This window comes from Pleurodeles waltl, chromosome 6 (genome assembly GCF_031143425.1).
Source record: "Pleurodeles waltl isolate 20211129_DDA chromosome 6, aPleWal1.hap1.20221129, whole genome shotgun sequence".
Classification (NCBI taxonomy): domain Eukaryota; kingdom Metazoa; phylum Chordata; class Amphibia; order Caudata; family Salamandridae; genus Pleurodeles; species Pleurodeles waltl.
In genome coordinates, this window is record NC_090445.1 from 429,372,860 (window position 1) to 429,385,339 (window position 12,480).

General features: G+C 43.7%; 1 protein-coding gene across 6 annotated transcripts in view; it reads right to left on the minus strand.

The window, feature by feature from the left end:
- The window catches only part of ATP2B4 (ATPase plasma membrane Ca2+ transporting 4), a 588,558-nt gene that overhangs the window by 279,781 nt on the left and 296,297 nt on the right, over positions 1 to 12,480 (minus strand). For all 6 annotated transcript variants that reach the window (XM_069238449.1, XM_069238447.1, XM_069238453.1 and 3 more), the window contains exon 5: positions 1,828 to 2,085. In XM_069238449.1, the coding sequence (XP_069094550.1) occupies positions 1,828 to 2,085 (258 nt within the window). The remainder of the gene's footprint in view (positions 1 to 1,827; positions 2,086 to 12,480) is intronic.

Sequence of the window (12,480 nt, forward strand, 5' to 3'; positions counted from 1 at the left end):
GCAATAAAAGTTGGCTAGTTCCAAAATAAAACTCAACCTCCTAAACAGTGCACCTTGCATAAGTTGAGCAAACGATATTTACTGCAGCATAGCAATAGAAGTGCCATCCTACCATATACCTCAACAAACATCATAATGGACAACAATGGCACTGGATGGCCCAAAACTACTGGATGGCATCCCATGTACGCCCTCACACATATGCGTCATTTAACCCAATGGTGTAACCTTGTAGATTATACAAACACTGCCAACAACTTTCTTGTTCAGTAACTACTACACAAAGATAAGTGTCTGCATATGCAGCTGCCTCTATCCTAACCCTACTCTTCAATATCTACTCCCTACTATGTGAAGTTCACTGTTGCTCTTCCTACAAACCACATACACTACACGCAACTTTTTGAGTACATGTCTAATTGTAATCAAGCATCTAGGAACACTATGTACGGTAAAGCCAGTCAGTAACTGCCCTGTGCTACAAAATGCAATATTAATGATACGGAGTTGCTATTTACTCATCAAGTCAAACGTGCAGGAATATGGAAAGTGCAATATGAATACACATAAATAAAACATAACAATCAGTACAAGAAACAAAGCCTTGCATTTAAACAGCAATAGAAATAGTTAATGGTCTTGTTACTGGGTGGTAGAGATACATAACCAAAAATGTCGAATGGAAAACAGCAAGTACATTTAATTGTGAGGTTTATGTTGCTGCCACAAAATTGAATAAAACATATTTAGTGAGAACACTGATAGAAGCACAGTGTATCACTCTGCAGTGTGCTCTCTGCATGAAAAGTTACTTGGAAGAACACTATTGATAGATTTGGAATGTAGAGTCTACCTTTTGGATGAAATTGGATTCTCTGAAAAACTAGATTCTAGTTAGCATTCTGTCTCTAGTATATGAAAAAAAACTACTTTTTCTAAACTTTACGGAATAGTGCAACTAAATAAATAATTAAAACAGTATGCACTTTAAGGAAATAAATCTGGGTGGCAGTAGTCTATGTCCTAAGTCTATCAGGACACAGTAAAGAAGCTGCGCCAGAGGCAGGCTGGGAAAAAGTCTAAGGAAGAATTTAAACAGGGATTAAGCAAAAGGCTGGGAGAGATGGTCAACAAAAAGGTGACTAGATATGATATGGAAAAGAGTCCATACATTAACAGAGGAAATGGAGGTGTTTGGGGTTTGTTCATTAATGATCAAAGAAGTGAAGCGGAAATAGAAAAGGTATGGGTGAAGTCACTACCTTGGGTGTCTCAATTCAGACAGCACAGGACAACAAAACAAAGTGATTAAGAAGGGAAGAAAACAAAATGAAAAACAGGGTAAACAGAAGTGAGTAATCAGCCTATATCTACGAAATATCGGTGGAAAAATGTCTGCAACAACATTTATAAAACTGGCACTGTCATTTTTGGGAATGTAATCCATGATATAATATTTGTTAAAACGATTTTGATAGACAAAGTTCTCTAAAAATAGATTTCACCAATCACCACTTTCATCCAGATTACGTAGAACCATGCAATCACATTCGTCCACATTGATTATTGCATATGAAATGTATATCTTATTTGGTCGTTTCTTTACTCAAAGGAAAAGCAGATGATCTATTCTATTTGCTTCAAAGAAATGCTGCTAATCTACCTTCCATAACCAGGATGGCAAACATGCCTCTTTCTCCTCTACTGAGGCCATTCTCCACTTAGCTCCCAACCACCCTTACATCAAACCTATATGCTTTGGGTGGTGTACCCTACCAGATTTACAAGGCTGCAACCCAGTTTCAGTATCCCACACACCTTACTTACCATACTTGATTTGTGCGATATCTCCAACGACCAGTTCGGACACTGGGATTTGTATTACTTGTCCCTTGCGGATGACAGTAAACTTTTGCTCCTGCTCGATACGACTCTGTAGACCCCGGAACTGTTTCTCTTTGCTCCAGTCATTGAAGGCTGTGACAAGCACCACGATGATCACAGAGAAAAGGATGGCAGCCCCCTCAATCCAGCCAGCCTGTGCTTCACCTTCATCTTCCACGCCTCCTGAAGTCTGGCCACACACTGTTGGGGTAAAAGAGGGAAGTCACTCAAGTTGCAAGAATATCAAGTCACTACAGACATCGCTGGCCTTCTCTCTTCAGAGCAACCTCTTTCCCCATTTGTAGAGGTGTGGATGTGCAAAAGATGGACAATAAGGGCTTAAGAAATCAAGGGCTATCAGAGATCCACACTTTGATGGAATTCTGCACTTTGTTCCATGCACAAGCAGTCTCTTTCATAGGCAAAGTTTAGTACGTTTACTGTTTAAAAAATAACTAGATTCTATGAAAATGAAAGTATCTCTTGACAAACCAACACAAGTAGTATGCAAATGTTCTAAATTTGTCCAGGCATTTGGTACTATAGAGGACCCTTTCACCTGCTGAAGGGCCAGTTAGGGTGATGAATGCTCATGTGTAATTGTAACATCCGTATCCTTCATTGGTCAAATAAAATCTATCACCACTGCCACAGAGGCACAGTCTTGGTCAGAAACTTGTAAAATCATATTACGTCGGTCACTAGGCCACGAATCAGCATTCAGAAAAAAGCAAAACTCCAAAAATGTAATCTTCAGAATTTTACACACTTTTCTCTAGAATTTTGTACACAAAATGGCTATAAAATGGGCGCAGATATGTGAAAAAAGCCGTGTGTTGCACTGCTCTCCTAGACCTAATACAAATCTGTGCACAACAGTATTACTACAAGCGAGCAGCACGTATAAATCACAATGAAAAAAAAAGTTGGATGGATATATAAATAATTATATACGTATTTATTTTTCATAATGTCCTAAAGAACATGCACTACATCTTCCCAAATGTATCTTCGCAAATTACAAAAAAAGTACTTAACGATGTTAGATTAATTGCAGATTCTTTGCGCACCAACAGTTTTACAAAGGCAATTACATGATTAATGGCCTACGTTGTTTACATCCGTTCAATTCTGCATAGCAAAACTATCATCATCAACTTAATTATTATTGATTGGATTCGAAAATAGTGTGGGCCACCATAAACGTTCATTTTAAATGCAATTCAAATTATGTAGGAAAGGGCGTACAGCGTAGCATCTTGTCACTGTGAAAACGAAAAACTCGGAAAGACTAGTAAGTGGCCTGGAGTTCACGACCTCCGCTGACCTAGGTGACAAATACCAAGAAGTCTATCTTCTAGGGAAGGACCTCGGTTACCTCACATCCATTTCTTAGCTTATCAGCAGTGAATGGAGCGATAGTTCCACATGTGCGACTTTTAAGAATGATTCTTGAGCCAAGATGTGTGAAGGAAGTATGCAGCTGATGAAATATTGACAATAGGAAAAGAAAATGCTGTTTTAAAGGTTAGGAGAGAGCGAGTGTGTGTACATGTTTGTCTGAGACGGCAGGGTGAAGAAGTGAAGCAAGGATGCAGAAAGAGAGGAAAAAGAGGCATGACGATGGATAAAATTAGAGACGGAGGATATTAGAAAGGAGAAAAAAGGTGTGTCTAACAGTAAAACAGTGTGAAGGGGGTAGAGATTGATTGACAGGTGACAAAGACCACTGCCCCTTTCAGACCATAGAGTCTAATTCACAATCTTATATTTATGGAATTTAAGTTTTTTTAATTTCAATATGCACACAAACATGAACACCAGTGCTTATTTTGTACTGAATTTTGTCAGTCATGGGCACAATGTTTTTTCGTAATATTGACAAAACCAGGGGTCCGTAAAATAATGAAGTAGCTTGTCTGGGACAGGCGGAGCTTGCCTGGCCGCAAGATGGCTGCACTGTGAGAGCGCTCCGTCAGCAACTTCACAATCCGTGTATAATCCTCCACTACTAGCAAGCTACGAAACCTGTTTAAGTACTGCAATTGCCGGCGCTGGTGTCCCAGCGGTGAAAGTTTAGGTGGTAACTGCCGAGTTTGCCTGTGTTCGCAGTGGTCGGGACTGAGGCCTAGGGAGACTGGCGTGCCTGTGAGCAGATCCAGCTGGGCGGCTCCTTCTCGTGGTGGTGGCTGGGGCGCGGCGGTGCTCCGCAGAGGCATGGGGGAGCCACGGAGGAAGGTGGAGGCTGTCGCGACCCGGGCGTCGGCTGAGATCGGACGCCGCCTTGTTGTGTGTCCTGAGGCGGCAGCGAGAGGGGAGGCTGCCCGGGACCAGGCTGAGGTGCGACGCTGGAGGGACGCGCGGTTGGGGTGCCGCGCCTGGCACAGGGGGTGGCCCATTGCTGTGCGGCCCAGCGGAGAGTGATGTGCGGCTGGCCGCCCGCCCGAGAGTGCTATGCTGAAATCCCTTACTTGGTGAGATTGGACCCCGGCCCTTCCTTTGAAATCTGCCTCCTAGGACGACTGCCCGGGGACAGCATACCGACAGCCCCGCAGACTGAGGCGCATCGGCTTGGATCGGACTCCAGCCCAGGCAAGACAGTGTGGCTGGCAGTGAGGTAGGAGAGTTACTGGTGCCTGGAGAGCAACAGTACAGTGCTGCACAGAGTGGATTTGGTGCCCGCGAGCTGGGGCGCGTGACATGCACCCCGAGGACCATACAATAGGCAACTCAGACAAAACCCACGCCAGGCTGCAGTTTGACCGGCGTAAGACAGGTGGTCCCTCTGGTGATGATGCAGGACCTGGACAAGCATGGGGATCGGGGGTGCCGGCAGGTGAGGAGCAGGACTTGAGACAAATCCTGGTAGAGATGCAACACAGCTTGACCCAAATTGATGGGAAGATAGACTCCCTCTCCTATCGCATGGACAGAACGACCGAACGCTTAGACAAACACGCGGAGAGGCTAGACCAGTCAGATAGGCGTATATCTGAGGCTGAGGATGGTCAGATGGAATTGACCACTGGGCAGACTAAACTGATCAAAAGTGTGAGCTACTTACATGCCAAAGTGGACGACTTGGAGGCTAAGTCCAGAGAAACAACTTACCCATAGTTGGTATAGCAGAGTCCACTGTGATCGACAACATGGAAAGTTTCATTTAATGCTTGCTAGTCCAGCTGCTGGGGCGTACCACCTCCTCTGATTTACTGGTAGTTAAAAGGGCCCATTGCTCTTTGGTGACCCATCCGCCTCCAGGTGCCCCTCCGCGCCCTATCATAGCGAGACTGTTAAACTACGGGGAACGGGAAGAGGCTCTACGCCAAGCCAGGGAACTGAAGACACTGCAATATGACGACATGACGGTCTCATTATACCCAGATTTCACACTGCAAGTGCAGGAGGCAAGATGACAATTTATCGCTGGGAAAAAACAACTTAGAGACCTACATCTGGAATACTGTATGCTTTACCCAGCCAAGTTATGTGTGGAGGCGGATGGGAAGCCATTGTTTTTTTTTACTGACCATAAAAAACTTGCTCAATTTATTAAGCGTAGAGCGGCAAGGAGTGAGGATTGTGGTGGTGAAGACACCGCTGAAAGCAGCTGGAGATTGAATTGTTCATTCCTGATGTGTTTCTTTGAGGGAGGCATAGTTAGCACCATCGTGTTGTGAACTATGCTGTTATAATTTATGTGATTCACTGTCTACAGGTGGGCAGTTGTGGGACTTATGCTATGCTGGTTGCCATTGGCGCGATCAGTAATCTTGCACTCTCTGGCATTAATGAAGGAGCTTTTTTGATCCTTGCTTATCACCTTTTCGGAATTTGATTCACTCTATGCCTTGCTAGTTTGTTTGTTAAAGTGGCGAACGCATAGGTGCAGTACGAAGCGGCTGGGTAACATCCACCTAAGCGTGTACCACACCTTTAGAAGGGAATAGGGGTAGTTTACTCAAGTAAGGGGGAGGTGGGGTAGTTGAGTGTTTAATGTCAGCTAGGCGTGTTGGGGTAGTGCCATACCTACCATACAGTCGCACATGCTGCGGCCGCTCATACCTGGGTCCATGGGTCCAGTGACATCCTGTTTTTGCAAATAGAGCGCAAGCTTGCATCCCCGTTACTGCTGCAGAGTAGGATATTCCATACTCCAGATAGACGCTGGCGTCTCTGAATAATGTTGCGCGTGCTTGGCATGGCTTATTACATAGGCAGGGGTTAGCTCTACTATACTCTCCACATGTGCCCTTGGGGTGGTGTGCTTGGTTTGAAATGTGGTGGGATAAAGGTTTAATACAGGCCATGGGCACCCTAGAAATCACCACTATGGGGGATCTGTTTAAGGACGGTGTTATGAGACCATGGGAAATGATACAGGAACGGATTGCGGGCCGACCACACGGCTCCAATATCAATATTATAGGGTGAGACATGCTATGGCAGCTCACTTAGGGGAGGATATGCGGGAGCCTCCAAATATGCTAGCCTTATCCATGGTGCTGGTGAATGACCAACCCCGGAGACTGGTATCACGTTTATATGCACACATCCAGAAGATGCGTCTCAATGACTTGACGAGTCAACGAGTTGTCTCCAATGATGATACTGGTCCTACTCTACTAAGTCCTTTTTCCATGGATCCTTAAACTGGCACTCACAACCACAGGGATATGGGGCTGCCAACTGCGGTTGAACAGCCGTGCCACCACTCCATCCGATTATCTATCATGATAGATATGGAAAAAGGACTTAGGAGAGTAGGACGAGTATCATCATCGGAGACAACTTGTTGTGCTGCTCCAGCCCCTGCCATCGTTAGAAGATCCTCTAGACCTTTGAGCAAGTCTAGGAGCCCCCATGTCAAATATTATACCTGATGCTGGACACTCGTGCTAACATGAGTACTTTGAAATATTGCCCCACAAGAAATCATTCATAGACGTGGTCTTATTCATAAAGAGTCGAAGGTATCCCGGCTTGTTGCTTTTGCCCCCCCACATGAGCCTTTATATTGGAACCGCCCTCATGAAGGTGGTCTCCCTATAAGAGAGCTACCGAAGCGCGCGTAGGCAGTGGTTTCTGATATTTTGTTGTATAGACTTTGACTGTGATATCATGAATGAGATTGTTCTCCATTTCAGGAGCAGACAGGAAGAATGCATTTACTATAGATATATATACTTGACCTGAAATTCTTCCTACAGCCTGTTGTCATCCTCTGAATGAAATATAGATTAGAACAATTATGTATTAATCTTTGGAGTTTTTATTGTATAGATTTTAGGGTATGATGACTGAGTCTGGTTTTGCTAGAGTGTGAATGACCTTTAATATGATTAATGCATGATGTTATTGCTCATGGCAAGGCGGGGCATTTATCTTCTATTATCTTGACGATTTTTGTGTATTATTGTGCTCAACATATTTTTGCTATAAATTGTCATAAATAAAACAAATACATCAATAGAAGCGTATGGTTGCTAAATAATTATAGATATGTATACCAAAATGAATAGAATTATGCCATCAGATATACCATGACTAGAGCAAAGAAAAATTGTTATATACAAACATAAGGAATGGTTCCGCTGGGACCTATGAGAGAATTTGTCTGACATACTTATAAAAATGCATTTATCACGTTGTTGTTTCTAATAGATATTCACAATGTTTTTTCAACAACACTTATTTGTAATCATCACATACACAAAGGATAAGGTAAAGAACGGTAGGTCATAAAGGGACCAAGCAGGACTGAAAAAGATTCTGCAAGATTGAGAAAAAGGGGCGCTGGAAAAAAAGGCATTTTTGGCATTCTGCAGAACAGGTAGAAGACTCCTAAAAACATTTTTTATAAAATGTACTTTAAATGAACTAGTGCCACTGATAAAGAGAAATCTCACGGATGAGGCTTCAAGGAATTTAACAATCCCTTATGGTATATCATTATCCAGGTATCTTCTTCAAAATGCCCAAAGCAGTCATAAATGTGTACTTTGTCAGAATTCAAATGTCATTCTGCACATTTACGCACACATATGAAATATCAAACGTATCCTTTTGTTAATGCAAGGGCAACAGGAATACCCTACAGATAGTAGAACGACCGGTCATATGGAGCACATTAAATGTCTGCCCCTGTCTCCTCCTCCTAGATATGCCATCGGCCCAGCCCCCTCGCTCGCAGTCCAATTTGGTGAATACCTGCTCTTTTTTCTCTCCATTTAAAGCACTGGCTTTGGGTGGGTTGTAAGCCCACTGAAATCTCAAAGTATACCCCTCGCAAGACATAAAAACCGTTAAGAAAAACTTTAACTATCCGACACGTTTAGACTACCACCCAATGACGCTGAGACTACTGAGAGTGTTTTCCTAAAAAGCTCTATAAGCAGTAGTGTTCCACATGAACTGGGTTTTCACGTGAAAATAAGGACTTTTGCAACCAATTTGTATGCAAGTATGATTTATGATTCCACGTGCGAGGAAGAGCTAACCAAAGAAAAGCACAGGTACCCGCTCAAATACAAGTTGCATGCTTCTAGAGCCTGGGGACCACCGGGGGTCCGCGACTGCTTAGCAAATTAATGAAAATGTCACTTACCCAGTGTACATCTGTTCGTGGCATCAGTCGCTGAAGATTCACATGTTGTGCATAGCCCGCCATCTGGTGTTGGGTCGGAGTGTTACAAGTTGTTTTTCTTCGAAGAAGTCTTTCGAGTCACGGGACCAAGGGACTCCTCCTCTTTGTCTCCATTGCGCATGGGCTTCGACTCCATCTTCGATTGTTTTCCCCGCAGAGGGTGAGGTAGGAGTTGTTTGTTAGTAATAGTGCCCATGCAATGGAGTGAATAAGTATGTACCTAACTAAGATTGAATATATTTACAAATGTACAAAGTTGAAGCTAACTTCCAAACGGCTACAGGCTCCCGGGGAGGTGGGTGGGCACATGTGAATCTTCAGCGACTGATGCCACGAACAGATGTACACTGGGTAAGTGACATTTTCAGTTCAATGGCATCTGTCGCTGTAGATACACATGTTGTGCATAGACTAGTAAGCAGTTATCTCCCCAAAAGTGGTGGCTCAGCCTGTAGGAGTGGAAGTAGTCTGAAATAAGATTCTTAGTACGGCTTGACCTACTGTGGCTTGTTGTGCTGATAGCACGTCTACACAGTAGTGCTTGGTAAATGTGTGAGGCGTAGACCATGTGGCTGCCTTACATATTTCGTGCATTGGAATATTCCCTAGGAAGGCCATGGTAGCGCCTTTCTTTCTGGTTGAGTGTGCCCTTGGTGTAATGGGCAGTTGTCTTTTTGCTTTAAGGTAGCAGATTTGGATGCACTTAACTATCCATCTGGCTATACCCTGTTTTGAGATTGGGTTTCCTGCGTGAGGTTTTTGAAATGCAATAAACAGTTGTTTAGTTTTCCTGATGTTTTTAGTTCTGTCGATGTAGTACATTAGTGCTCTTTTGACGTCTAATGTATGTAGTGCCCTTTCAGCTATGGAATCTGGCTGTGGGAAGAACACTGGTAGCTCTACCGTTTGATTTAGGTGGAACGGTGAAATAACCTTTGGCAAAAATTTAGGATTGGTCCTTAGGACTACTTTATTTTTGTGTAGTTGGATAAAAGGTTCTTGTATTGTAAACGCCTGAATTTCACTTACTCTTCTTAGAGATGTGATGGCGATGAGAAATGCAACTTTCCAGGTTAGGAATTGTATTTCGCAAGAGTGCATAGGTTCAAAGGATGGACCCATGAGTCTGGTTAAGACGATGTTAAGGTTCCATGAAGGAACGGGTGGTGTCCTTGGTGGTATAATTCTTTTGAGGCCTTCCATAAATGCTTTAATGACAGGTATCCTAAAAAGTGAAGTTGAATGGGTAATCTGCAGGTATGCAGATATTGCTGCTAGGTGTATCTTAATGGAAAAGAAGGCCAGGTTCGTTTTTTGTAAGTGTAGTAAGTAACCCACTACATCTTTTGGAGATGCGTGTAATGGTTGAATTTGATTATGATGGCAATAGCAAACAAATCTTTTCCATTTGCTTGCATAGCAGTGTCTAGTGGATGGTCTTCTGGCTTGCTTTATGACTTCCATACATTCTTGTGTGAGGTTTAAGTGTCCGAATTCTAGGATTTCAGGAGCCAGATTGCTAGATTCAGCTATGCTGGGTTTGGATGCCTGATCTGTTGGTTGTGTTGCGTTAACAGATCTGGCCAGTTGGGCAACTTGACGTGGGGTACTACTGATAGGTCTAGCAGTGTTGTGTACCATGGTTGCCTTGCCCATGTTGGTGCTATCAGTATGAGTTTGAGTTTGTTTTGACTCAATTTGTTTACTAGATATGGAAGGAGAGGGAGAGGGGGAAAAGCGTACGCAAATATCCCTGACCAGTTCATCCATAGGGCATTGCCTTGAGACTGCCTGTGTGGGTATCTGGATGCGAAGTTTTGGCATTTTGCGTTCTCCTTCGTTGCAAATAAGTCTATTTGAGGTGTTCCCCAACGTTTGAAGTAAGTGTTTAGAATTTGGGGGTGAATTTCCCACTCGTGGACCTGTTGGTGATCTCGAGAGAGATTGTCTGCAAGCTGATTCTGGATCCCTGGAATAAACTGTGCTATTAGGCGAATGTGGTTGTGAATTGCCCATTGCCATATTTTTTGTGCCAGCAGGCACAGCTGTGTCAAGTGTGTCCCCCCCTGTTTGTTTAGATAATACATTGTTGTCATGTTGTCTGTGTTGTCAAGAATGTATTTGTGAGTTATGAGTGGTTGAAATGCTTTTAATGCTTGGAAAACTGCTAGTAGTTCGAGGTGATTTATATGCAGCTTTCTTTGATGTACGTCCCATTGTCCTTGTATGCTGTGGTGACTGAGGTGTGCTCCCCACCCTGTCATGGAAGCATCTGTTGTTATCACGTATTGTGGCACTGGGTCTTGGAAAGGCCGCCCTTTGTTTAAATTTATGTTGTTCCACCATAGAAGCGAGAGGTATGTTAGGCGGTCTATCAACACCAGATCTAGAAGCTGACCCTGTGCTTGAGACCATTGTGATGCTAGGCACTGTTGTAAGGGCCGCATGTGCAACCGTGCGTGTGGGACAATGGCTATGCATGAGGACATCATGCCTAGTAGTTGTAATATCATCTTCGCTTGTATTTTTTGTGTTGGATACATGCGTTGTATAATCTTTTGGAAATTTTGAACCCTTTGTGGACTTGGAGTGGCTATCCCCTTTGTTGTATCTATTGTGGCACCTAGTTATTGTTGTACCTTGCACGGCAGAATGTGTGATTTTGCATAGTTGATGGTGAAACCGAGTTTGTAGAGGGTTTGTATGACTCGATCTGTGTGGTGCGAGCACCTTGTCAGTGAGTCGGTCTTGATTAGCCAGTCGTCTAGATACGGGAATACGTGTATTTGCTGCCTTCTGATGTGTGCAGCCACTACTGCTAGGCACTTTGTGAAGACTCTTGGTGCAGTTGTTAAACCGAAGGGCAATACTTTGAATTGGTAATGTATTCCCTTGAATACGAACCTTAGGTATTTCCTGTGCGACGGATGTATTGGTATGTGGAAATACGCGTCTTTGAGATCTAAGGTTGTCATGTAGTCCTGTTGCTTTAGCAATGGTAACACTTCTTGTAGCGTGACCATGTGAAAGTGTTCTGACTTGATGTAGGTGTTTAGTGTTCTGAGGTCTAGGATTGGTCTCAGTGTTTTGTCCTTTTTTGGTATTAGGAAGTACAGGGAATAAACTCCTGTGTTTATTTGTGTCTTTGGTACTAGTTCTATTGCGTTCTTTTGCAATAATGCTTGAACTTCTATTTCCAGAAGGTCTGAATGTTGTTTTGATAAATTCTGTGCTTTTGGTGGTATGTTTGGAGGGATTTGCAGAAATTCTATGCAATAACCATGTTGGATAATTGCTAAGACCCAAGTGTCTGTAGTTATTTCCTCCCATGCTTGGTAATACTGACCTATTCTTCCCCCCACTGGTGTTGTGTGGAGGGGATGAGTGACATGTGAGTCACTGTTTGGTTGTAGGGGTTTTGGGGCTTTGAAATTTTCCCCTATTCCTAGGGAATTGTCCTCTGTATTGGCCCCGAAAGCCTCCCCTTTGGTATTGTCCCTGGTAGCTGGACGGTGTGGCCTGTGAGGTGCTGGCTTGTGTGGCTTGACCCCGAAACCCCCCTCTAAAGGATGTTTTGCGGAAGGTGCTGTAAGTGCCTCTGCTCTGCGGGGAGTAGAGTGCGCCCATGGCTTTAGCAGTGTCAGTGTCCTTTTTGAGTTTTTCAATCGCCGTGTCCACTTCTGGTCCGAACAGTTGTTTCTCATTGAATGGCATATTGAGCACTGCCTGCTGAATCTCTGGTTTAAAACCAGACGTTCGTAGCCATGCGTGCCTTCTGATAGTCACAGATGTGTTAATTGTTCTTGCAGCTGTGTCCGCTGCATCCATAGAGGAGCGTATCTGATTATTAGATATGTTCTGTCCTTCCTCAACCACCTGTTTCGCCCTCTTTTGTAGCTCTTTGGGTAGATGCTCAATGAGGTGTTGCATCTCGTCCCAATGGGCTCTGT